General features: G+C 60.5%; 1 protein-coding gene across 13 annotated transcripts; it reads left to right on the top strand.

Moving 5' to 3' along the window:
- On the top strand, positions 1-25,488 carry TSPOAP1 (TSPO associated protein 1). Of its 13 annotated transcripts, none has more exons than XR_004280542.1 (32): positions 2-1,220; positions 2,017-2,124; positions 2,411-2,539; positions 3,130-3,309; positions 3,849-4,034; positions 5,242-5,319; positions 5,406-5,489; positions 5,704-5,793; positions 5,986-6,108; positions 6,360-6,464; positions 7,727-7,777; positions 8,202-8,222; positions 8,955-9,159; positions 9,780-9,952; positions 11,126-11,241; positions 11,525-11,634; positions 14,424-15,254; positions 15,402-15,553; positions 15,909-16,280; positions 16,366-16,584; positions 16,930-17,112; positions 17,687-18,547; positions 19,165-19,264; positions 19,356-19,510; positions 20,113-20,281; positions 20,660-20,731; positions 21,138-21,170; positions 21,343-21,470; positions 21,555-21,626; positions 21,854-21,964; positions 22,605-22,694; positions 24,347-24,436. XR_004280542.1 is itself a non-coding variant. In XM_032321061.1 (32 exons), exons 1-31 carry the CDS (start codon positions 891-893, stop codon positions 22,632-22,634), a joined length of 5,577 nt encoding a protein of 1,858 aa, XP_032176952.1. In that variant the 5' UTR covers positions 2-890; the 3' UTR covers positions 22,635-22,664; positions 24,347-24,460. The 13 variants fall into 13 exon arrangements, 12 of the variants coding, with proteins under 12 accessions (XP_032176948.1, XP_032176957.1, XP_032176958.1 ...); XM_032321061.1 differs by having other exon boundaries at positions 22,605-22,664; positions 24,347-24,460; XM_032321063.1 differs by having other exon boundaries at positions 21,367-21,470; positions 22,605-22,664; positions 24,347-24,460.
- The last annotated feature ends 950 nt before the right edge of the window (positions 25,489-26,438 follow it).

Below are 26,438 nucleotides of genomic sequence, written 5' to 3' on the forward strand. Positions count from 1 at the left end.
CTCCCCTGTTCGACACCCCCCCCCCAACCTGAAGCTCGGCCCTCCTCTGCGCCCACCATCTCGGGGCTTCTGGGCTGTAGCGGACCCCTGCAGTCCCTGGAGCTGAGGCCAGGAGGGACAGAGACTATGAGGCAAGCGGCCCACCGACCCAGGCCTCCTTAGGACCAGCCGACTGCCCAGCGAGCGGGAGAGCAGCAGCAGAGAGGGGCAGGAGATAAAGGACCACAGCGGACGGCTGAGGATCACCCCCGCTGCTCCTGCACACCCCAGCCAGGCTGAGGGTCGTGATGGATGGCCAGACTCGCAGACGCTGACGGACACACAATGACACCGATGCACACAGCTGCACAGCATTGAGCTGCTCAGATACAACCAGTGACAGCGTCACACGCTGCCACAGCCCTGCAACACAGACACCCACCCACACACGGAGAAACAACTGGTAACTCTGAAACAGGCACAGACAGTGACACGCAGAACCACTACCCTGACACACACAGACGGGGGCATCCGTCCTCCAAACCCATCCAGGGCAGCGCTGCCCCGGACACACCAAGCTGGAGACACACGCCAACCTTCCCCCAGGCACTGCTGCTGGTGGCCTCTGCACACCCTCCCTGCCCCCACGGGGACACCCTCGCTCCTCCATACACCGGCGCACACACAGCCGCGAGCAAACATAGCTCGCCTACCCCTAGCTTCGCCTCTGGCAGCTCCGACTCCTGCAGCCTCCTTTGTGGGTGAGGAAGAACAGCCAACCTCGGATGGAGCCTCGGTGAAGCCAGGAGCTCGGAGAAGAGGGGGGTCTGGCCTGGCATGACCCTCGCCGGCCCCTCTGCCTGGCTGGGTGATGTCCCCCGGCCTGGGTCCTGGGGCCCCTCGGCAGGATCATGGAGCAACTGACACCCCTCCCACGGCTGGGGGACCCCAGAGCCATGGAGCCATGGGCTCTGCCCGCCTGGCAGAGCTGGACTCCGGGCCAGGGGAGCGACCCCGGACGCAGGACCCTAAGCATTGCCGACATTCCAGCAGCTCTGCAGGGTGGAGAGCTGAAGCCTGAGGAGAGCTCCCAGCCTGAGGGGGCCCAGAGCCCCGGGGCGATGGGGGGCACTGAACCCGAAGGAACCAAAACTGGGCTGCCCGGCCTGAGGCACCAAGCAGTGAGCTCCAGACCCAGCTGCCCGAGGCGGGAGGACGAGGAGGTGGAGGCTCTTCCTAAGGTACGGGGGGCTGGGGAGGGCTGGGGTCTACGTGGTGGGGCCTCTCATGATGCCCTCCAGCCTGGGCACTATATGCCACCCCACGGCCTGCATCTCCTCTCCTGGCCTGTCTGTCTGGGGGTCCCTCTGTGACTGTATGGCATGCTTTCACTGGGCAGGAATCTCAGGGGCTCCATTTTTTGCCATGTCTGTCCTTCTGACTCTCTGCCTGTCTGCTGCATCTGGCCCTGCCCCTACCCCTTCCTTCTGGGGTCTCTCTCTCTGATGGTCTATGTATCCTCCGAGAGTCTCTGTCCTTGGGGGCTGGAGGATCTGGGGGGTGGGGGTGGTGAGGGTTGTGGAGGTGCGTGGTGGACTCAGAGTTCAGAGGAAGCAGATTCAGGGGATGGGGCTCAGTGCTGGGCTGAGTCAGGTAGGACAAGGCTTGGGGTAGATGTGAGCAACCTCCTATAGAAGATGGAAGGATCAGGGCTTTGGGGGAAGGAAGGGGACACAGGGCCCATAAAGAACCTGGAGGGGTGGGGCTGGGAGCTCGAGATGGCATTTCCCAGGAAGAGATGGGCAAAGACGGAAAGAACTCGGGACTAGCAGAGAGGGGACCAGGGATGGAGGAGGCCAGTGTGGGCCCCCTCTGGGCCTCCTAAGCTCATCTCTGAAAGGCCTGGGACATAGGAGGAGAACCTTCTCATCTCCATGTCTCCCTAGACTGCTGGCAGGCAGGATGCTTCCATATGGAGGGCTTTGGCTAGGGAGGGTGTGTTCCTGAGGTGCCATGCTCTGTCCTTCCCTGGGCCAGGGCAAGTTGAACACTGGCTGCGGGGACAGGCCTGATCTGGAGCTGCTGAGGGCCTTGGGGGAGCTGCAGCAGCGCTGTGCCATCCTTAAGGAGGAAAATCAGATGCTGGTGAGGCTTGGAAAGCAAGTCCTGAGTCCTGGTTGGAGCTGGGGGAAGGCAGACTCAGACACCCCAGCCCTCTGCCTCAGCAGCCTCCCCATCCCATAAACTCTCCCTCCAAGTGAGGGCTACCTGGAGGGGATATGATCCCAAGACCCAGAAAGAGTGAACCCCAATCTAGAGTTGCCGAGTACCCCACTGTGAGCCCAGGGGTCTAACCCAAGTCCTGGACAGTTAGGATTGGGTCCGTGGGGGTGCTCCCAACATGCCCCAATTCTGGCTGACCCCTTGTCAGAGGAAGAGCAGCTTCCCTGAGACAGAGGAGAAGGTGCGGAGGCTGAAGCGGAAGAATGCCGAGCTGGCGGTCATTGCCAAGCGCCTGGAGGAGAGGGCCCGGAAGCTGCAGGAGACTAACCTGAAGGTGGTGAGGCTGGGAGGCTGCTGGATGGAGGCCGGGTGACCAGGGAGAGAGGGAAGCCCGACCAGGTCTGAGGGAGTGGGTCTTAGGAGGTGTGGACTCCTAACACCCAGGAAGCAGGAATCGGGGGTGGGGGGGGGCAAGGGGTAGGAAGAGCAAATGCTGGCTGGGCTCGGAGGCCGGGTTTCTGGAGTTACGGGGAGGAAGGGAAGGGCTGGGCCGGGAGTTCCTGAAGAGGCAGGGAGCAGGTTTCTGGATTACCACGTGCTGTTGCTGGCTGCAACCTCCCGCTGAGCTCATCTCTGGGTGCAGAGCTGGTGGGGGCAGGGATGAAGACCCATGACAGTGGCAGCCCTGAATTAGCAGCATCCTTTGGGCCTCAACTAGAATGTGGAGTTAACCCTCTCAGTCCTGTCTGAGGATTTGCTGGGATGGAGTCAAGTGAGGCTAGCCTTTCCCTAAAGCCCCCAATACAGGGGGTAAGCAGGAGGCCACACTTCCAGGTTTTCATCCTAACCCTCCGTTGAGAGGAGCTGAGGAGGGGAGATGTGTCCCAATCCTCAGATGACCATTGGCGTTACCCCTCCTCTGGCCAGGTGAGTGCCCCCATGCCCCGTCCTGGGGCCAGCTTGGAGCTGTGCCAGAAGGCCCTGGCCCATCAGCGAGCCCGGGACCTCAGTGAGACAGCCAGCGCCCTGCTGGCTAAGGACAAGCAGATCGCTGCCTTGCAGCGGGAGTGCAGGGAGCTGCAGGCCAGGCTCACCCTGGTTGGCAAGGTGCGAGGCCCGGTCACCCCTTCCCCATCAGCCTTACACGGGGGCAGCCTGCCTGGCTTGTGGGATGTGGACGAGATGTTGATGAGATGCAAATGAAGCAGGAAGGTGGAAGCTGCTGGGGAGTAGGTTCCCCTGGCAACGGCCCAGGTGGGAGCGGGGAGAAGGAGCCTGAACCGAAGGGGGTGGAGCCTCGAGTCCCAGACCTGGGAATCTCTGTGCTCCAGGCTTCGGGCTGTATGCCAGCGGGTCTCGCTGTATTAATCCACACATACCTCACACTTGCGTGAAGCGATGTTCACAAGGCATTTAGCACAGTGCCGGGCACACCGTGAGTGCCCAGTAAATGAGTTACCGTGACTGCACACGGGTTCGCGGAAGCATGTGGCCGGATAAGCATGCACCTATGACCAGGCATGTACGCAGGGAAGGGTCTGCACGTTTACGCGCGTCGGAGCCTCTCCAGCAAGGTGGGGGGCGGGTTCTAGCCCCGGGCGGTCAGGGCTAGGCCTGACTCCCCTCCCTGTCCCCACCAACCCCAGGAGGGCCCCCAGTGGCTCCACGTGCGGGACTTCGACCGCCTGCTGCGCGAGTCCCAGCGGGAGGTGCTGCGGCTGCAGCGGCAGATCGCCCTGCGCAACCAGCAGGAGCCGCCCGGGCCAATCCGGCCCTCCGGCCCCGCGGCCACAGCCAGAGCAGGGGCTCCCGCCCCGGGGGCCCCGGGAGAGGTGAGCTCCCGCGCCGGGGCAAGTATGGGGGCGGGATGTAGATGGGGGGGGGCTCCGAGATCTCCCCCGGCACCGGCGCGCAGAGCCCAGAGGACCAGCCAGTGGCGTGCGCTCTCCGAAGGCCCGAGGGAGCTTTCCGGACCCCGGAGGGGAGGGTCGCCGGTACCTGCGCCGCGCCGACCCCAGCCATTCGGGGTCCGCCCTCCGCAGGCCTGCGCCCCGTCGCCCCTGTCGCGCAGTCAGTGGTACGGCCCGGCCGCAAATCCCCGGTTGCCCTGGCAGCGGTCCGGGGCCCAGCCCGCGCCGCCGCCTCCCGCCGCCGCCCTAGCGCGGGGACGCCCCCTTCAGCACCGGCCTGGTCCGCCAGGCCCGGCCCCGGCCCCCCGGGGGCGGCGGTGCGTCCGCCTCGGCTCCACGTACGGGCGACCCTCCCTGGGCGCTGGGCTTCAGCAGCTGCTGTCGCGAGGGCTTGGGACCCTACTCCGGACCCCCAGAACTTAGAGGTCTGGCTCCTCTCCATCCTCTCTACTTGGGCGGCACCTAGGTTCCCCTCGTTCTGACAAGAGGGGTAGGAGAAGGGGCACTACAGCGACCAAGGCCTCCGGGCGTGGAGCGCTTCTCGCACAGGTGTTGCCCCTCTGCCTAGCCCAGGGAGCGAGAGGCCCCTCCCGCCAGGAGCTGCCCTCCCCTGGAGTCGGCACAGAGAAACTCAGGTGCGGCGCGGCGGGCTGGGGGGAAGCTAGGGAGAGGGTCTGGCCCGGCCTACAATGCTCTAGGCAGAGCCGGGGCGCCGATGGTCCAGGATTCCTAGCTCAGGGAGCACCACATCCCTGGGGGCGCCGGGCGGTCTCCTAGCTCTCTGCCAGTCACTGAAGGACACCCGGGACGGTTATTGAGTGCAGCGCAGGGCTGCTGTTGGAAGCTAAAAAGGGAAAGCTTTGGCCTGGATAAGGGACCCATCTCCCAGAGCACACCCGGGTCTCAGGATCTTGAAGCAGTATGTCTAGAGGACACAGGGGTGCCGCCTCTGCCCTCCCCCGTGAGCCGGAGCTGTGTGCAGGCAGCAGTCACTCTCTCTTCTGGAGCAGGGATGGCTTTGCTGACTGTGAGATGGGGTGGGAGCCTACCACACATAGGCTGGGCAGGGGGGCCGGCTGCCCTGGGGCCCTGTTCTCAGGTGCCAGCCCCCATCCCTGGGCATTTCCAGGCCACGCCCCAGGAGGATGTGGAGAACCCACCGGCTGTCCTAGGGGAGCCTGAGAGACAGCAGAGGGTGCAGCAGCTGGTAAGTCCCAGGGCAAGGGCTCGAGGCAACCAGTTGTGGGCAGGTCTGCCTTTCCACATGAGGAGCCCTTGGTTCTGACCCCACAGGAGTCAGAGCTCAGCAAGAAGCGAAAGAAATGCGAGAGTCTGGAACAGGAAGCCCGGAAAAAGCAGAGGAGATGTGAGGAGCTGGTAAGCTCCCAGGGGCCTCCCGGAGTCCAGCCAGGTGGTGGGCTCCCTCTCAGCTCTGCCTTCACCCCTCCTGTCCTTCGGGGCTCTTCTGCCCTGCCTGGCACAGGGTCCAGGTGGGGAGGAAGGCCTTGTCTGGGAGGGCCAGGTCCTCTGTGTGGGGTGAGGAGGTGTGTGGGCGCCGAGCCCCCTCCCCAAAGCTCCCCCGGTCTCTCAGGAACTGCAGCTGAGAGAAGCCCAGAACGAGAATGCCCGCCTTGTGGAGGAGAACTCTCGGCTCAGTGGGAGAGCCACGGAAAAGGAGCAGGTAGCCGCTCTGCCCATCGCCATGGGGCTTGGGCTTCTGCTGGAACCCTGGTCCCCGGGCAAGGGGGACCAGGGTTCCAGCCCTGGTCCCCTCTCCCCACCACACTGGGCTCGAGTGTGAAGGGCACTGTCCCCTGGGTGAGGGAGCTGCTGGGACAAGGCTGACACACTTGGCTCCCTGCCCCTTCTCCAGGTGGAGTGGGAGAATGCAGAGCTGAAGGGCCAGCTCCTGGGGGTGACGCAGGAGAGGGACTCGGCCCTTCGCAAGAGCCAGGGCCTGCAGAGCAAGCTGGAGAGCCTGGAGCAGGTGCTGAAGGTGAGGAAGCAGCGGAAGTCAGAGGAGGGTCTCCGACCCTGGTACGAGGAGTAAATGGGACGGTCGAATGTGCCCCGTGTGGAGCACTGGGGTCTGAGGTCCAGTCCTGGTACCGCCAACCCCTGCCCTTCTCTGGCCTCGGTTTCCTTTTTAACAGAGGGTACTGAAACCCATAGGGTCTGAGGCTCTCTCATCGTAGAGCTACAGGAATAGTGGACGGGGGGCCCTGGCCTTGACCTCTTGTCTTTCAGCACATGCGGGAGGTGGCCCAGCGGAGGCAGCAGCTGGAGGTGGAGCATGAGCAGGCCCGGCTCAGCCTGCAGGAGAAGCAAGAGGAGGTCCGGAGGCTGCAGCAGGTGGGAGCAGGGGGCAGGGAGGTCTGGGAGGCCGCTGGAGCCCTCAGTCCACTCATCCAGTGAGCATTTACTGAACACCCACTGAGTGCCATGTTCTGTGCCAGGCACTGGGCAGCAGTGGTGGGGAAAGAACAGGTCCCAGACCAGTCAACAAATAAGCAGATGCTCGAGTGAGATGAACCTCGCCACTGACGGGCCCAGGGGGGACATGACCGGGATAGGGCCAGGGGCCACTTTAGAGAGGGCGGCAGGGAAGACCTCTAATACCTTTAGGTTGAGAAGGAGCCCACCGAAGAGTGTTCCAGGTGGGAGAATCAATGGGCAAATGTCCTGTGGCAGGAAAGAGTGTGGGGCCAGAGCAGTGTGGCTAGACTAGAACCCCAGGAATAGGCAAGAATCAGATCACTTGAGCAGCTCCACGGAGTGTAGGGGTTGGGGGAGTGGGCGAGGAGGCAGGTGGTCAGTCGGGTGTCAGGGCTGCCGCAGGTGGGCAAGGATGTCCACCTGGGCTAAAGCGCAGGCAGAGCAGGTGGAAAGGGGGAGGACTTGAAATATATTTTGGACCTAGAATTGACAAGACTCCATAGGATTCTCGTAGCGCCCCTGCTCTTTTCAGCCATTTGCTGAGTAGCCCCTGAGGGACAGGCCTGAGGAGGCAAAGGATGAAGGGGCCACAGATGTGAGAGTTAGGGAGTACTGAGTTCTGACTTCGCTTTAGGCTAAGTTTGGGTTGTGTGTTAAAAACGTACAAGTGGACGTGTCCGTAGACAGTTGGACCTACGGGTCTGGAATCTTGGGGAAGCTGGTCGTGAAGATTATAGAGTCATCGACGTGGCCAGTCGTGTGACTAGATGGGACCCCTTGGGAGAGAGTGAAGAGTGTAAGGGGGGGCCCAGCCCCATGCCCTGCAGCACCCTAACATTCCAAAAGGGCCAAAGACAGGGAGCAGGTGAAGGAGACTGAGAAGGAGCATCCCAAGAGGTAGGAGGTAAACCCAGAGGGTGGATGTCCCAGAAAGAGAGAAGCAGTATCAGGCCTCCCTCTCCCTGACACTGTTACCTTCTGACCTAAGGTATGGTTCTGGGGTGGGAGTTTGGTGGCCCTCAGCCTTCCCCTTCCCAGCTCCCCTTTCCTCCCCCCCAACCTTTCCGCTCTTTCTTCCCTCCCTTTGCCCTTGCTGCCCCTCCTCTATCCCTCTCCCTTTATCCTGTCCCCTGTTCCTCATCCTCCCCCTCCCACATTTTGCCTCCTCCTCCATGCAGGCCCAGGCAGAAGCCAAGAGGGAACATGAAGGGGCCGTGCAGCTGCTGGAGGTAGGGTCCCTGCAGGCGGCCAGCGGCAGCACCAGTGTCGGGGGGGAAGGCAGGGAAGTTCAGGGAGAGCTGGAGTGGACTCTGGGAGGTGTGTGTGTGTGTGGGGGGGTGGGGTTGCAGGAAGGGCCCTTAAACGCTCCAGAGCCCTGGGAACCCCCTCCACCATTGGCCTACTTTGGGCAAGGGCACAGCTGGGCAGGGGCTCTTGGGTCTGGGGGCAGCAGTCTCCCCCACTGCCACCCACCCCCAGAGGCTGCCTTCACCCTGAAATATCCTTCCGTTTAGGAACTGCCCAGTCAGTCGAGGGAGCCGACCAGGTAGTGTCCACTTGGGCCCTCTCTCCCTCCCTCCCTCCCTGTCTGCACAGCGACTCGCAGGGTGAGCCATTCTAACCTGTCCTCTGTGCTTTCCTTTCCTGCCACAGTCGACCCTGGATTCCATGCAGGTACACCCCCCGCCCCCATCCTCCCTGGGCTGTCCCTTCCCCTACACCTCTCCAGGCTGGCTGAGCTATGTCTCCTTCCTCAGGTCCAAGTGGCCCCTGCTCTCATGTCCAACAGAGGAGGGTGTGACTGGTAGCAGAGACCCAAGAACGCATAGACGGGTGGGGGGGGGTCACCTCCTCGACCCAGACCTGCCACAGCGCCTGGCAGACGCGAGGCCGTCCCTCCTCTAAAACCTAGCCTCTCAGACCCTAAGGAAGTTCATCACCAGTCTAACCCATGCTCCTCTTGACCTTGGCCAGGGGAGAGGCGCCAAATGTTGGAATGCTCCTGAAACCTGAGAAAAATTCCTTGAGAAATGGCTCCTTCCTGCCACAAAGATGTCCCTAGCTCCTGTGGGGGGGGGAGGTTCTCTCTTAAGGGTAGGGATTTGGGTCACTGACTGTGGGAGGGTGACAAGCCGCAGAGCTGAGAAGGGACTGGCAGTGGAGCGGGGAGTGGGTGCTATTCCTTTTGGCCTAGAAGCAGCTGGAAGCAGGAAGTACCACTGCCTGGAGTGGGAGGCACCCTCACTATTAAGGCAGTGGGGCCACCAGGCTGAGGGCTGGTGCCCAGGCCTAGGGCTGGGTGGATATGAGCTGAGGTCTAGCGTGGGCTCCTTCCGTGTGGACAGGGCACAGGATGGGACTGGCCGCTTGGCTGGGCCTGGTAGCTTATGGGAGGTCTTGGCCCAGGTCCGGGTTCGAGAGCTGGAGGAGCAGTGCCGCACCCAAACAGAGCGCTTCAGCCTCCTGGCACAGGAGCTCCAAGCTTTCCGCCTGCACCCCGGCCCCTTGGATCTACTCACCTCTGCCCTGGGCTACAGTACCCTTGGGGACCATCCCCCACCCCCCTGCTGCTGTTCCACTCCCCAGCCCTGCCGTGGGTCTGGCCCCAAAGGTAAGGTGGACCCCAGGGATATAAGTCTGGAATCCCCAGGCCAGGAGCTTTTTTATAGAGCAGAGTGTTCAGAGTCAAAGAAGGCTAACAACTCACCCAGAGTCACACAGCAAATTAGAGCCAGGCCTGGCTAGAACAAAGCTTTGATGGGGGAGATATGAGCTCCTAGGAGAGGCTCTTCTGGAGTCTGGCCAGGCATTTCGGCCACTGCTCCTCTCCCCCAGCAAGACTCTGCAGTCAAGGCTTGGAGCTGGACCCTAGGAATCAGCAGCTGGTAGTATGGGCTTGCAAAGAGCTGAGCCGGGAGTCAGTCCGACCCAGGGGCCCCAGGCCCTTCTCACTTGGCAGCCCACATGATTCTGAGCATGCCGCTAGACCTCTGTGGGTTCTGGTTTCCTAAGCCGTAAGACAGAAAAATTCAGAGCACCTCATCAAGCTGCTGTGAGGATCATGTGAGACAATATATGTAAAGCACCACCACCTCCATGGAGTAAGTTTCCCCCAAATATTTCCCTCTTAGAACCATGGCTATGGAGGCCCTGACCCTCCTCTCCGAGCGGCCCCACTCTTGCTCCCTAGTCCCTCCTCAGGCCACAGACCACGTGCCATCTTCTCTTTAGACCTTGATCTCCCTCCGGGCTCCCCTGGGCGCTGCACCCCAAAGTCTTCTGAGCCTGTCCCCACCCCTGTTACCGGGGTCCCCCGAAGGACGGCCAAGAAGGCAGAGTCTCTCTCCAACTCCTCTCGCTCTGAATCCATCCACAACAGCCCCAAGTCATGCCCCACGCCTGAGGTCAGTGCTGCGGAGGGGCCGGGGGAGAGGGGGGTGGGGGGCCCTATCCTCCTCTGGTGTCCCCAGAAGTGGGGTGGCTGCTGGCCACGGGGGGTCGCAACTTGGGAAGTGGAGCCAGGCCCTGGGAAAGAAGGGCCTGTGGCTTCCTTGAAGGGCAAGGAGCTCAGGTGGAGGCTGCCCTGCCCTCCAGGGTCCCTGCAGGCCCTACTTAGGGGCTGCCCAGCTCCGCCCCTCCGGGGCTTAGAGAGGCTCCAGAGTACGGAGCTGGATGGAGGGAGACACTTCAGCGCCGGGATCCGTGTAATGAGACTGTTCATGCGAGTGTCTGAGGCACAAGCAGATGGTTGTGTGGGAAAGAGCACAGGTTCTGGGATTCCCTTCCCAGCTCTGTTTTAGGCGAGTCTCTGACCTTTTCTGGGCTTTGGTTTCCTTGTCAGGATTTGGGATCTAATAAAACCTGCCTTGTAGTACTGTCGTGAGGATTACATGAGAAAATAAACAGAAGAGCACTACTGCAGGGCACACATTTATTATCAAGTGCTGGATACCTTGTCCCTCTCTCTACCTCCCAAACCTCAGAAACGGTGGCAGTGGGGGGCGAGGGCAGCAGGTCAGGAGCAGCCCAGCGGTCTGTGGTTGTGGAACCTGGTAGAACCCAGCCCAGCCTCTACTGCCCCCTTGTGGGCAAGGAGGACAGTGCCGTCTTTGGCGGTGTGGTTGGGGGGCCTCCCTACTCCCTGCTCAGGACCCTCCATGCAAGGACTTTTCAGCCTCTCTCTCCTTGCCTCCAGCTCTCCCCAGTTGGAGTGCTTTGCTGTGTTTTTCCCTTAAAGAGACCAACTGCCATGGATCGCCCACCCCACACGGGTGTGGCTGGATGGCTTCTGCTCAGATGGGGAAAGCAACCTTACTGGGCCCATGCAGTGGAGGCCAAAACTCAGGAGGGATCCAGGTTATTCTCACTCCCCTTTGCCAGGGCAGTGGGGCTCTGCCAGGGCCTGTGGGCCCAGGTGCTGATTCAGAAAACATCAGGGTTTATTGCTGCTGGCCTTGTCTGGCAGGTGCTCTCTATCCCTTCTTGAAGCAGTGGGTCCTCTTGCTCATCTTGGACCTGCCTGCATTGCCATTGGCCCTGGGTCTTGAAGACGACTGGCCCCTTCTGTTTGCCCACAGGTGGACACGGCCAGCGAGGTGGAGGAGCTGGAGGCAGACAGTGTGTCCCTGCTCCCAGCAGCATCCGAGGGCAGCCGGGGAGGAGCCAGGATCCAGGTCTTCCTAGCACGCTACAGGTGGGTGCCTCCCCCTGCTCCCCATTTCCCTAGTGTTTCGGGTGCATGGGAGGAAGGGACCAGGTGAAGAAGACAGAGGCCTCTGGAGGTAGTGGCAGTGGTACGGGGGTCCTGGTTGGACATGTCCTCTCAGCCTAGTTGGACTGGGTGGGCACAGCAAGCACTCTCCCTGGCTCATGGTGGACCACCAAGGGACCATAAAGACCTCATACAATGGGAGAGAGGAGACGGGACACGAAGACGGATTGTAGGTCCTCTTCCTTCTCCGCACCTCCTTCAACAGCTACAACCCGTTCGAGGGCCCCAATGAAAACCCAGAGGCAGAGCTTCCTCTTACTGCTGGCGAGTACATCTACGTCTATGGCGACATGGACGAGGATGGCTTTTTTGAAGGTAGGATGGTAGCAGCGCTGTTGTGTCCGTCCCCCTGCTTTCAAGCTCTTCTTCCCAGAGACCCCTCACCCCATGCCCCAGACCCTCTCCCCAGCCTGCTCAGCCCACCAGAGCTTTTCTGACTCTGCTAAAAGGCAGCCCCTGGGGAACGGACCTAGGCAACGGGGTAGCTGGTCTGGCCGCAGATCTGCTTCAAGCAGGGCAGGACGGGGCCTGCCGCCGTCCGCATGTTGGATGGCGTCACAGGGAATTCGGGCTCAATATGCTTTTGTGCTACCGGACAGGGCAGGGTGGTGCCTAACTCCAGTGACGTCAGAGTCGGGCGAGTGGCTTAGATCTGACACTGGACTCAGCCGGTGTCAGGAGGAGGAATGAGGGTCCAGAGTCCGGGAAACGGAGTTAGGAACTAGTCAGCAGGTGTCCAGGCCCAGGTGGGGCGTGGGCTTCAGGGCAGCTCTCCAGGCAATGGAGCAGCTGCCCTGTGACTGAGACTGGACACCAGGGCAGGACCTGCCAAAGAAACGGTCTCCGGACACTCCCCAGGTGGCCCTGGCTGCCCGGCAGGGAGAACGACGCTATGCCTGCCGAGCCTGGGTTGTGGCGCAGGCAGGGCAGGGGGAGGGCCATAACCACAGACAGGGATTTAGGAAAGAAGCCAGGTCTGAATCCGCAAGGCCCAAAGCTTGGGGTTTGGAAGGCTGGGGCTTCGAGCCCGCTCAGCATCCCTTCCCCGGGCCCAGAGGCTGGTCCCTGAGTAGCTGCCGTGAATGATGGTGAAGAGCTGAACTCCCCAGAGATGTGCATAACAGAAGTGGGATTAAATATTTCCCAGAAAAAAACGCTTTTTAAAAAGTGAAAAAAACTCAGAGCCCATACCTTTTCTTGGAGGGGGGCAGCCAAAACACAAAATAGTAACTATCCACAAATTACTAGAATTGGAACTATTCCATCTGGGATAGACTTAAAGGCCTGGAGACAGCTGGGCCCAGGATGCCCTCTCCCCACCCCCTACCCCTGCTTCCACCCCTAACAGACTTAGCTAAGTGATGCCTTTGTCTATGCCTGGTGCCACCTGGACCGCTGCCCGAGGTTTGAGCCTTGGGAACTGGGACCTGGCTCTGGCTGGGGCTCCAGCACCAGCCTTTCTGGGCAGTGGGTCTGCTTGGTGCGAAGCCTCCTACCTTTCCCATCCTGTTTCTTAGCGTCATTGCTTATACTGATGTCCTCAGGCTGCCAGACCAGGTTACACACTGGCTGGCGTAAAACAACAGAAATGCTTTCTCTCACACTCCTAGAGGCCAGACATTTGAAATTAAGGTGTTGGCAGGGCCTCATTCCCTCTAGAGGCCCTGGGAAGACTCTATTCCCCATTCCCAGCTTCCGGTGGTTTCCTAACTTGTGAGCACGTCACCCCTGTCTCTGCCTCTGCAGTTCCATTGCCGCCTCCTCTTCACTCAGTGTCTTGCTCTGTGCGTCTCCTAGAAGGACACTTGTTATTTGATTTAGGACCCATCCATGTAATCTATAACAATCTCTCCTCAAGCTGCTGAACTTAATTACATCTACAAAGATGCTTTTGCCAAATAAGGTCATAGCCACAGGCTCTAGGGATTAGGATGTGGACATGTCTGAGGGAGGTCACCAGTCGACCCACTCCAAGCGCTTACAGTATCTAAGTCATTGGAAGGCACTGTTGTTTCTTCAAGTTTCCTTACGTTCTCTCATTCCTAGCATGAGCAGAGAGTGAGGAGACTGGGGAAACTCACTGGCTCTCCTGATGCTCAGACCCATTTTCCTCTTCCACACCCTCTTCCTTAAGCTCAGGCCCCTACTTCCCCTTCCTCCAAATAAGGCCCAGCAGCCCCCAGCCTGTCTGTTCCCTGGGAACCCTCTCCCTTCTCCCGAATTAGCTGTGACCTGACACGCTGCGTGCTCAGTTTCCTCCTTCCTGGGCATCCCTCTGTTGTGACGTGTTCAGGGGAACATGCAGAAGGTAACAGAACCTATCTTGGGTCACTGCCTGGACTGGCCGCCAGTCATGCTCCTAGGCCCCCAGCTTGAGGTGGGTCCTCATCTCTTCTAGAACCCGCAGGGGAATCTTCTCTAGCACTCAGGTCTTTTGTCCCTAGAATTCCTTCCCTTGCCCTGACCAGGTGGTGCTTCAAGGAGTTCAGTTTTCCACGAAGGGAAGTTGAAGGGCGCCCCGTCCCCACTCCTTCGGCCTTTGTAGTAGAAACGTTTTCGAACGCCCTGAAAGTTGAAAGAATGATATGGAGAACACCTATATCCTCACCACCTAGATTCAACGGTTGTTAACATTTTGTCATATTTGCTTTCTCCATCCGTAGATTAAAAAAGAGAAATGAGGTAAAAGCAAGTTGCAGACATGGTGACCTTTTGCCTAGCCACGGTTCAGCGCACATCTCAGAAAAGGGACCTTCTCTGACAGCTTAGCACCGCCTAGGCTCTTGTTAGAAATGCAGACTTACAGCCCTGCCCAGACCTAACTAAGTCAGAATCGGCATTTTAACAAATCTCTAGGCAATTCCGATGCACATTAAAATTTAAGAAGCGCTGTCCTCTCTCACGGGGCTGTTACCGCTCCTGGGAATATTAGCAAGAACTCCCTACTGTTGACTGTTCTTGTCTTTTAAAAAGTGCTCACAGATAAATGTTGATTTGAGTCAAATGCTTAAGATCATGCACTAACCGAAGCTAAGATGCATTTATTGGACTGGTTTTTCTCTACCTCCTCTCTGTCTTCCCCTTCCCTGCCCTCCCTCTGCCAGGGGAGCTCATGGATGGCCGAAGGGGCCTGGTCCCTTCCAATTTTGTAGAGCGTGTGTCCGACGATGACCTCCTGACCTCCCTCCCTCCGGAGCTGGCCGATCTGTCCCACAGCTCAGGCCCCGAACTCAGTTTCCTGAGCGGAGGAGGGGGTGGCGGCAGTAGCGGGGGCCAGAGCAGTGGGGGCCGCAGCCAGCCCAGACCTGAGGACGAGGCTGCAGGGGACGAGCTCAGTCTGAGCCCCCAGCCTGAGGGCCTGGGTGGGCCCCCTGCTGTGCCTTACCCCCGCAGCCTGGTGGTACTCAGGCAGCTTGCCCACAGTGTGGTGCTGGCCTGGGAGCCACCTCCTGAGCGCGTGGAGCTACGGGGCTACCATATCTGCGTGAATGGGGAGCTGCGTCAGGCCCTGGGGCCAGGGGTGCCCCCCAAGGCTGTGCTTGAGAACCTGGACCTGCGGGCCGGGCCCCTCCATGTTTCTGTGCAGGCCCTGACCAGCCAGGGCAGCTCTGACCCTCTGCGCTGTTGCTTGGTGGTGGGTACCCAAGCCGGGGTGGGACCTAGCCAGCTGCGGGTCCACCGATTGACGGCCACATCTGCCGAGATCACCTGGGTACCTGGCAACAGCAACTTGGCCCATGCCGTCTACCTCAATGGGGAAGAGTGCCCCCCTGCGCGCCCCAGCACCTACTGGGCCACCTTCTGCCATCTGCGGCCTGGGACCCTCTATCAGGCCCGAGTAGAGGCTCAACTCCCACCTCGAGAGTCCCGGGGACCAGGCTGGGAGAGGCCAGAGCAGCGGGCCGCCACCCTGCAGTTTACCACGCTCCCGGCAGGTAGGCAGCCTGGGGCTCAGACTTGGACTTGGACTGTCTGGAGCACCCAGAAGGCGGGGCTGTGGGCGTAATGGGGGGGGTGCCAACTAGGCTGCTATCTCGAGGTGAGTGCCCGCATCGCTGGGTCTTGTGCCCTCCTCCTGCCAGGCCCACCCGATGCCCCCCTGGATGTGCAGATTGAGCCGGGGCCCTCCCCTGGCATCGTGGTCATCAGCTGGCTCCCAGTAACCATCGATGCTGCCGGCACCTCCAACGGTGTTCGGGTCACAGGCTATGCCATCTATGCCGATGGACAGAAGGTACGGCCTGGGGACTCTGCCTCCCTGTGCCCTGGGAATAGGATGGGGGCCTCTCCTTGCCGCACTCAGAGGCTGAGTCTCCCCAGCCTGGCACACAGCTGCCCTGCCCCTGGCAGGTGGGCGCCACGGAGCCAGCAGATTGGTTGAGGGCCCGGGCTTTGGTAGCAGGTGATTACAATTCAAAAAGCATGCCACCAACAGGGCCCTGCGGCCAGGGGTGGTGTTAAGTGAGAGGAGACGCACCAAGGCTGCTGGGCAATGCCTGGCAGGACGCCAACGGCCACTGCTGCCCTCGTGTCCTGACATGTGGCCCTTGTGGCCTCCATTCCCCAGCTACGTCCCCTCTACCCTGCAGATCATGGAGGTGGCCTCACCCACGGCAGGCAGTGTGTTGGTGGAGCTGTCCCAGCTGCAGCTGCTGCAGGTGTGCAGCAAGGTGACCGTGCGCACCATGTCGCCCCACGGCGAGTCCGCCGACTCCATTCCAGCTCCTGTCCCCCCGGCCCTGGTGGCTGCCTGCCTGCCAGTCACCGTCTCCTGCCCCTCACCGCGGCCAGGCTCCGAGGCCAGACTACCCCTTGCTCCAGCCTCCCCCGGGCCTGGAGACCCCAGCTCACCCCTCCGGCGCCCTGACTCGTGTGGAACTCGCGAGCCCCCTGGGGGCCCCCCTGCCAGAGAGACACCAAAAGGATCCCACGAGGAGGAGCCCATAGTATCTTGCTCTCAGGTACCATGCTGGGGGAGGGGGGAGCAAGGGGAGGCTGGGAGAAAGGCCTAGGTCTCGGGCCCTTTCTCAGTGCCTGCCATTCCAGAAGGAGGCTGCAGCAGCTGTGTTGGGTGCCTCAGAGGATGGGAGGGCCAGCGAGCCAATGGGGGGTGCGAGAGCTCCTGACCCTGCAGCTTTGCCACTGGCCAAGGAAGACGCTCTCCGGGCACCCTGCTCCAGCCAGGGAGCACTGGCCCAGCAGGTGACCTGTGCTGAGGCCTGCCTTGGAGGAGACACAGGATCTGGGCCGAGGCCTAGGGCTGAGGTACGGGGTTGGGGACACTCTGGGCCATCTCAGAATTGGAGCCTGCCTCCCTGCCTCTGCCAGCCCAAATCTGGGGGATCCTCTTCATTTATTTTCTGCTCTGGTCTACGCTCCAAGTTTGCTGCTTTTTCACGTTGTTTTCCCAGATGTCTCTTCCTTTTGGCTACTATCCTTCTTCTCCCCACACCTCCCTGCCCCCACCCTGTGCATACCTCCCATTTGGGACATGACCCTCTCCCCCTCTGCCAAGGGACCCCCGTCATTCTGGCTGGGGCCGACCCTTCCAGAGCCCCCTGTGCCTCCTCACACCCTTCCCTCTCCCCTTCTTTGTCTTGCCTCTCGCAGAGGGAGGATGCAGCAGAGCTCGGGGGCCGTCTGGTGAACTCCCTTGTGGACCACGGTCGCAACTCAGATCTCTCAGACATTCAAGAAGAAGAGGAGGAAGAGGAGGAAGAGGAGCTGGGTTCTACGACTTGTTCTTTCCAGAAGCAGGTTGTTGGCCACAGCATCAGGGAGAATGGGGCCAAGGTAATGGGGGGAGGAGGGGCTGGTGGGCCCTAGACCTCGGGTTCCGGGGCCTCTCACCACCCCCGTGCCAGCGGCTGCTCCAGCCACCACTGAGTGCCAGCAACATTCTAGGTGTGTGGCCTGGGCCCTGTCCCGTGCAGTTGATAGGAAGTTGCTCAGGACTGGCCTCTGCCTTCCTGGGAAGAAAGAGGATGAGGAGCTCTCTTCTACCCCTTCTCCTGCTCACCACATGCAGAGCCCCAGCCATCTGAGATCCCTGCTGGGAGCTTCCAGGGAGGGCTGGGGAGGTCTCTCTGCTGTTACAGGAGCAGTCTGCTCCCCGTCCCTCCGTCCCTCCGGGCCCCAGCATCCAGGCAGCCTGTTCCTTGGGTGTGTTCCTCAGTTCCTCCTCTGGCTGTGCTCTGGCTGTGCTGCGGGGCTTCGGGCCAGTCCCCTCTCTGGTCTTTCCCCTTGATGGAAGCTGAGGGAGGGCCATGGGGTTCCCTGCAACCCCTGCCCTCATTGGAGGACAAAGGTCATAGCTCTCTCCTCTTCCCACGAACCTCTCTTCCCTGCTGCCCTTCCCCCACCCCAGCCCCAGTCCCAGCCTGAGCCCTTCTGTGAGACTGACAGCGACGAGGAGATCTTGGAGCAGATCCTGGAGCTGCCCCTCCAGCAGTTCTGCAGCAAGAAGCTTTTTAGCATCCCCGAGGAGGAGGAAGAGGAGGACGAGGAAGATGAGGAGGAGGACGAGGAAGACGAGGAAAGGCCAGGGACAGGCTGTTCTTCCCGAAACCCGGGCCCACCTGAGCCGGCAGCACTGGGGCTGAGCTGTGATAGCAGTCAGCCTCGAGGACCCGGCCCGTGTCCCTTGTCACCAGAGCCCTGCAGGGCTGGGGACCGCCTGGAAGATGTGCCTGGACTAGTGGGCGGAACCAGCCGGAGGCGAGGAAGTGGCTCCCCCGAGAAGCCCCCAAACCGCAGGCGGTCCCCAGATCCCCGTGAACACTGCAGCCGACTTCTCAGCAATGGGCCCCAGGCCTCTGGACGACCAGGCCCCACACGGGAGAGGGGCAGCCCCACTGTGGGCGAGGGGACCAAGGGTGTGCCAGATACTGGTGGGAGAGGGCGGCCGCCCCCTTCCCGGAGGTGCTCCCGTGGCCGGGCCCCAGAATCTAGCCTGGCCAGCTGCCTCTCCCCCAAGTGCTTGGAAATCAGCATCGAATATGATTCTGAGGACGAGCAGGAGTCAGGCAGTGGGGACGTCAGCATCACCAGCTCCTGCTCCCTCGGAGATGGGGAGGCCTGGGGCACAGCCCCCACAGGAAGGTCCAGGGGGCCTCCGAAGGCTAATTCGGGCCCCAACCCCTACCCACGCCTTTCGGTCTGGGAGAAGGGGGAGCCAGAGCGGAGAGGCCGCAGTGCGACTGGCAGAGCTAAGGAGCCGTCGTCCCGGGTCCGTGCCCACTCCCCACCCTGGCAGCCCCCTGCCTGCTGCCGCCTGGTGGCTCTGCTTGCTGCCCACCAGCCGCTCCCATTCCACGCTGCCGCCTCCATCCGCAGAGGTGGGGCTGGGCCTCTGGGCTCCCTCCCCTTCCTCCTCCCACCCACATTCCACTGCTTTGCTGCTTCTGCTGACCGGAACTGGGACGCACAATATTCTGGGACCGCTAGTCACCAATTGCCGCCAGCCAGCCCCCCACCGCCTGTGGGCAGGGTGGCCCTTTTCTCTGCTTAGCTATGTCTTCCGGACACTGACCCTGAGAAGGGGCTCGTCTCTCTCACGCTCCTCCACCAGCTCCCAGAGCTGACCTTAGTCCCCTCTAACTGCACTCATCTGCTGGGCTGGCTGGAGCCAGGGTCTCCCCTCCCGCCTTCCTCCCACCACTGGGGTGTCTGAAGTCTCCGCAAGACTGGCCAAGGCTCCAGGAGAGGAATGTTGTGCCCCCGCTCGGCTGTGCTGCTTGTGCTACGGGGCAGAGCTGGGGAGCGTCCGCGGGGGCCTGCCCCTGCGGCACTGCCCATCCGTGGGCCGGTGGCTCACTTCTGCTGTCTGTTGCCCTCTCTTTGCAGGCAACAGAGACTGGGGAGCCCAGAGGGCAGGATGGCTCTGGGCGGAGGGGCCCCGCACGGAGAGGGGTCCAGGCCTCCAGGGCATGCACCACTGAGTTGGGTGAGCACCTGATGGGAGCCGGGCTGGGCTGAGAGGACCTCTCCTAACCCGACCCTTTGGCCAGAGCTTATGGTCATTTCTGTCTCCACAGCCCCTTTGAGGAGCCCCCCAGAGGAAGCACTGGTTTACCGGGACCTGCCTGTCAGGGTCTTCGTGGCTCTGTTTGACTATGACCCTGTGTCAATGTCCCCCAACCCCGATGCTGGGGAAGAGGAGCTCCCCTTCAGGGAGGGCCAGATCCTGAAGGTGACTGACTTACTGTGGGCCCCCGGTTCTCTCTCCTCTCCTGTCCTGGAGGTGTCCTAGCCTGTGTGGGTGAGAACACAGCTTCCAGAGCCAATTGATAACTCTGCTGCTTATAGCCGTGCAACCTTGGGTAGATGAACCAGCCGCTCTGGGCCTCGGTTTCCTCATTGGTAAAATAGGGATAATGGTCACGTCTGCCTCACAGAGGTGGTCGAGGGTCAGGTTCAGGTTCAGTACATGCAGAGGACGTCAGCTGCCCGGCACACAGCACAGGCTAATAACCGCTGCTGTTAGTGGTACAGTTTCTGCTGGGTCTCCAGATATTTGTTGAAGACTTTTTGCTGTTGCTCTGAGGTTACAGAGACCTAGTCAGGGGTGGGCTGGGGGAACGGATGTGCAGACAGTGAGTGACGAGCATGTGAAAAGGGCCATCTTCTCTCATCCCTCTGATCCTTATTCTTAGTTCTTTCCCCGTTTCCCAGTTCACAGCCCGCACAAGGGAGAGCGTTCTGCAATCCTGAGTGGGGTGCTGCAGAGCTCAGGGCCTGGGCCCCAGGGAGCAAGCTGCCCTGGCCTCCTGAGACAACTGGTCTCTCCTTCAGGTGTTTGGGGACAAGGATGCCGATGGCTTCTACCGCGGTGAGGGTGACGGCCGCATGGGCTACGTCCCCTGCAACATGGTGGCCGAGGTGGCTGTGGACAGCCCCGTGGAGAGACAGCAGCTGTTCCAGCGTGGTTATTTGTCCCTGGATGTTCTCTCAGAAGGCTCAGGTATGACCTGCGGCTGTCCTGTACCTACCTCCCCTACCCACTCCCCCACCTCCAACTCAGCCCCTCCTGAGCAATTTGTATGTCCAGGGTGGCCGGGAGCCTCATCCATGCAGAGTCCAGCAGAGCCTGCAGCCTTGCAGAGACTGAGGCCAGTGTGGCCCCAGCAGCAGGCTTGCTGTGTGGAGCAGGGGTCTGCTGCAGAGGGGCTGGGCCACGTAGTTCAGATGCTGGAGCTTGGGAATGGGAGAGGAATGCCCTTCAGAGACTTGAGCATGAGAAGCCAGGCACAGATCAAAGAGGAGATTCCAGAGTCACTATCCTATTCCCCCTCCCCTGCCTCAGTTTCTTTCTTACATAATACTTGCTCTTCTGGATCAGGGAATGGTCCCTTTGTCTACGCTACGGCCCGCACAGCTGGGCCTCCCCCCAAGCCTCGCCGCTCCAAGAAAGGTGGGTGAGACCCCCTTCTCCGTCGGGGCCTGTGGGGATGAGTGGGGGTGGGGGGCACTGCTGGGCTCTCTGGGGAGACACAGGCGGTGTTTTGAGCCGGTAAAAGGAATTAGGGCAGACCTTCATCCACATCCATTCCCTCCACTGGGGGTCTCCCTTTTAATGGGAGCAGGGAGCGGTCTCCTGGGACCTCTGCTCCAGATCGCACCCGACTGCAAATTCTATTTGGCCTGGAGCAAGTCACTTACCTTTCCTGGGTCTTAGTTCACTACCAGACCCAAAGGGCTTGGCTCCGCTCTCAGAACATTTTGTGTGACGCTGGGCACACTGCCTGCCCCGGTCCATCCCCAGCCTGGGATGAGGAGGGCAGCAAGGGGCAGGGCTCACTCGCATGTTCTCCCCACAGCTGAGGCGGACAGCGCTGCCCAACCCTGTGCAGGTGAGGGGCTGGTCCTGTGCTGGGGACACTGGGAAAGATGTGGGGCTGGGTGGTGCTTCCGGGCTCCTGCCAGGGGCTGCAGCTAGTGGAGAGGTGGTGAATAGGGGGTCAGCAGGCCTCCAGTATGGGGAGGGCGGTATGGTGTAGGGGGCAGTCCAGAGAGAGTCCCTAGGCCTCTCCCCCTTTCCCTCTGCAGGCCACATCCAGCACGTCTCCTCTGCCAGCCTGAAATCTCCCCGAACCATGGTGGCTGCCTTTGACTACAACCCCCGGGAGAGCTCCCCCAACATGGACGTGGAGGTGAGGACCCACAGAGGGAGCCCAGCCAGGGGGGTGGTGGCAGCACCTGCTCAGGGCTCACACCTCCTCTTGGGCTCTCCACAGGCAGAGCTGCCCTTCCGGGCTGGGGACATCATCACTGTGTTCGGGGACATGGACGATGATGGTTTCTACTATGTGAGAACATTGGGATATGCCCCTCACCCGCCCTTTCAGGGAGGGCTTCCTAGAGCTAAGGAAGGGGATGAGCTAGGGTTCCTGAAGGAAGCCCAGAGGAATGGGCTGAGTCACTGCCCATGACAATGATATTGATCTCATGTTGTTTCCCCAGGGGCTCCGGGGCCAAGGGGGTGGGCCTGAGGCCTCTTTCCTGGGCTCAAGTCTCACCAGCATCTCCTCCCCAGGGGGAACTCAATGGACAGAGGGGCCTGGTTCCATCCAACTTCCTGGAAGGCCCTGGGCCTGAGGCGAGCAGCTCTGACAGGGAGCCTGGGACACCCCAGGCTGAGAGCCAGGTCAGTGAGGAGCTGGGCTCCCAGCTCAGCAGTTGGGGCTGTACCCTGCCAGAGTGGTGGGGTGGGGGGACCAGGACAGTGTCATGGGAGGGGAGAGATGAGCACTGTGCCCAGGCTGAAACCGCCATGGAGAGCCCAGCCAGGGCCAGCTCCCTCCCAGTATGTGCCCCTCTCCGCAGAGGAATGATGGCTATGACCCTGACCCCTGGCCCATCTGACCCAGCTGCCCACACCCCCTTGCTGATGTAGGTGAGGGGACCTCATGGAAAAGGACCCCTGGCCCCCACACCTCTATCTAGTCATAGCCTGGGTTTCAGGGAACTTCCCACCCTGTCGGGTCTGTCTCCCTCCCGGTGCCTTTTAAAGACAATTGCCCAGCAGGGCCCAGCATCCCGGGTCCTGTTCCTAGAGCCTCCTTCTCGCAGTGGGTGGAATACAGTTACGCTCCAGTCTCACAAGGCAGGGAGTGGGGGAGGAGGCCAGGCCCCAGCGGGAAACCTTGCACTCCCATCTCCAGGATTTCCAAAGGCAGAGGCTGTGCAGAGTTCCAGTTCGTGAGAGCTGGGTGATCTGGTGCCTGGGCAGGGAGCATGTGGGTCAGTCCGTAACCCATCTCCTCTCTTTGTTCCCTGTTCTTCAGAGAACGAGGAGGAGACGAGTCCAGTGCTAGATGGAGATAGATATATAGAGAGAGCAACGTGTAAGTGGGGGGCTGGCCCCCTCTGTTCCTGTGAGTCCCTGCCCCTTACATCACCATCATCAGATAGCGCTCCTCTGTCTTCCTTACTGGAGCCAACCTGGCTCTTCTCTCTCCCAGGGGATGCTCGAGGGAGATCTTGCCGAGAGCCAGATCTGGGTGTAGGATCATCGTCCCCTCCCCCTGCCTTTACTCCGGGCAGTGCCAGCTGTTACAGGAATATATGTCATTTTAGCATTCCCTGCCCCGTGTTAGTGGACCGCTCGTGTTCTATAGCTCCTGCAGCTATAGAAGATTGTGTCCGAGCCATATCGTGACTCCTCAGTATATTATGATACCATATGACTATGGTCTTATAATATTGTGATTATTATTGGTGACCGAGGCATGATACAGCAATGTCACCAGTAATAATAGTCTCTCTGCCCTTGTCCTCTGCATCATGTCCTGTTGGGGGGTCAGATGCATGATTTTACTTCTAATTCTCAATTTTCTCTGTTGGAGGGAATAAAAGGCGGGGGGGTGGTGCTTAAACAAAATCCATAGATAACCCCAAACCATTCATCTCTGGGGTTCAGAGACCCAGTTCAGTTGTTTCCCCAGCAACTCCTCTCTCCTGGGATGTTATAGGAGGAGCCCTGGGAAGGAGTGGGAAGAACCCGGGGCTCTCTGGTTGGCTACCAGTCCCGGCTGGTTAGCAGTAGACGCTTAGACTTCTAGGTGCCAAGAGACCTCTTTGGGGGAAGGCCCTGCCACATCATCAGAGCTCTGGGTGGAGTGGCCCCAGGCTGGGCAACCAGCTCCCCTGCCTCTGGCCTGGGCTCCAGTGGCTGGCTCTGGCAAGTAGGGGGTGCGGTTTGAGGAAGGGGAGTGGGGGGCAGGGCTGGGGAACACATGGGCTGGCCAAGACACAGGAGGTCACAGTAGGGATGTGGGAATGGGGAGCAGAGATAGGGAGGCATCCTGGTGGCCGTCCTATTTACTCACCCTGTCCTTTAGGCCCCTAATGGCACGGTCTGGGTGGGCCTGGAGCAAGGGGAGCCCATCGCGGTTGCCAGTGGAGTTCGGAGGAGCTTCATAAGGGAGAAATGCTAACAGAAGCGGCATGGCAACCTCCGGAGCTTGTGAGGGGCCCTGAGTGATGCCCTCTGACCCAGGCCCCCTGCAGCCTTCTCAGAGACCATTTAAAGAACAGTTCTCATCTCCTCCTCAGGGAGTGGGCACTGCCTCCACTCCCTGACGGAGCCAGGGGTCCGCCTCTGCTGTCTGTGAGGCGGCACAAGAACTGCCTTCCACGGGGCAGGTGGCTGTCCCTAAGTGGTCCTGGTCCTTGCTCCCTTTGCTGCGAGGGGCTGATGTGGGGGAACTGGGGACACCCATCCCAAGGGGCAGGTCCAAGGACTCCGGAGCTCTGTCAGCCCAGTACCCTATAGAAATGACCCAGAGAAGGGGAAAGCCTTGCCCAGGTTCTGGAAGCAGATCTGGACCTTGTCCCTTCTGACTCCCAGCTTAGCGCTCCCTCAGCAGCATCACACGCATTGGCCTCTTTGAGCTCTGTTGCGGGGCAAGGGTGGGGTGGTGAGGGCTGTGGTTCTTGACCATAGTCTGTGATGCAGAGGGCTGCAAGCACTCGGTTGGGACAGGGAGTCAGGCCCTGACTTTGCCCCTTTTCTCTCGTTTTCCAGGACTGGGCCCACTCAACTCAAGGACCCCCGGTGCCCAGAGGCTGGCCCTGGGCCCCTGGCCCTGGCAGCTTCCCCATGGTTCAACTTGGGGGTGCACAGGGCACAAGTGAGAAGGTGTGGGGTCTCCTCTCCAAGGGAAAGCAGCTCCTGAGGAAACTGGGCTCTGGGAAGAAGGAGTGATGCTGTGGCCCAGCCTGCAGGCAGAAGCAGCACCTGGGGCCCCCAGATCACTGGGAGGGTAGGGCCCCGGACGCCCGTTCTTCTGAGTTGACACTGTGGCACTTGGACGGCAATCAGAGACTCGGTGAAGGTCAGAGCTGGTTCTCAAGGATGTGTCCTCTGGATGCAGGAGGGGAAACTGAGCCGCGGAACGAGGAAGAAACTTGGTCAAGGTGGCCGAGCACCTCAGTCACAACCAGGACCTGTGACTCCCAGTCCGCCCACCTCAGCCTAGTTTCCCGCCACGTTCTGCTAGTCCCTTCTTTGGTCCTCCCCGCTCTTGATGGCTCTGGCTATCCCGTTAAGTCTTCCTCCCCCTGAAGGCAAGTTTGCACTGGATTCCCCGGAGCCCCTCCTCCCAGGGGGCCGGCGGGGCAGAACCCTGTATATATGTACATACTCAGTGCCTCGGTCCAGCCTCGTCCACGTCGCTTCTACCGCACAGGCCCAGGAAGGAGAAAGGCCATGCCAAAGCGGGCCTTCCCCCGCTCCATAGTGCTCCACCCTCTTCCCTGCCACCTGACCTCCTGGCCCCTGTGTGCCCCACCCCCCCAAAGACCTGGGGGCCAGCGGGGCGGAAAGCAGGAGTTGGGTTTGCCTTATTTTGCTCATCGGATTCAATTTCTCTTTTGCATCATTCTCCTCTGGTCCCTGTCAGAGTCTGGGGGCTAGGGAAGAGGACAGATTTATGCAGGTGTTTTCATACATCCCCTGTTCAGAGTGGGGTAGACAGCTCTCCACCCTGACCCTCACCAACCCCTCTAACCCTGTGGCCGGGTGAGTGTCTCTGCATGTTTCCTTCACTGTGGTGGGAGATCGTTCGACTGAACCCCCACCCCCTGCCTCCGTCTCCAGGGGTGTGGAATGGTGGGGGCATTTGTTTAAAAAGACATTTTATTATAATAAAGTCTATTTTCACAAAACCCATGCTGGGCTCTACCTGGGGCAAAGGACACCTGGAGAGGAGGGTCATGCTGAGCTTTGGACTTGACCTTAGAACCCGGAAGTTACTTCTGAGGACGACTGGGGCAAAACCAACCAATACCAAGATGACCAAGCTGTGCTTGGGTTTCTTTTCTGAAGATGGTTTGGCGGCCTCCAGAGTCCCTGGTGGCAGGGCCAGGTGTTTGGAGTTGGGGCAGGATGCTGGCAGGAGGCAGAGATCCGGCCAGGGGACGGTGAAACCCAAGAGAAGGCTCAGGTCCCAGGGCAGTCCACTGATCAAACCCCGCCATGCTGACTTTCCTGTGCCAAATGCATAGCCACGATAGATGGATGAAAAACCAACCAGATAAGCGAGCCAACCATTGAGTTCCACCTGAAAGTCGGAGGGGGGCGCTTTTAATAGACCAGAACAGCAGGAGTCCAGAGAGGACAGGATATGTGTGGGAGACCTGCAAAGGAGGGTGTGTGCAGGAGACCTGCACATCGTTCCATGCCTAGAGGAGATGCAGACCCAGCCCAGAACCCCCCATCCCACCCTGGTGCTGCTGACGGCTTGAGGAGTCCACATTCCAGGTGGGGAGCAACTAGGTTTGATGGGCTGTTGCACGTTCTTCCTCCCCAGGGGTGCAGGGGCAAAGGTGAGGGTGTCTGCCCTTAGCTAGAAGGGTGGGAGGGGTGGTGTGGGTCAGAGACCACGTGGTGCTCTGGGCGTTGACAGCAGGAAGCATCACTGCCCAGGGTGAGGAGCTCCTCAAGTGTGGCACCTTGGGTCCCGTCCCTCTCTCCCCCCAAACCCTCCCCCTCACCAGCAGCCTCACCTACCCTGCCTGGGAGGGACTCTCAACTCCGAAGGCCAGGACACCACTGAGACATAACAAACAATTGGGACCATGTGAACAACGTTGAGTCTTCTAACCTATGAACGAAG

The sequence above is a fragment of the Mustela erminea genome, chromosome 18, assembly GCF_009829155.1.
Source record: "Mustela erminea isolate mMusErm1 chromosome 18, mMusErm1.Pri, whole genome shotgun sequence".
In the NCBI taxonomy this organism is placed as follows: Eukaryota; Metazoa; Chordata; class Mammalia; order Carnivora; family Mustelidae; genus Mustela; species Mustela erminea.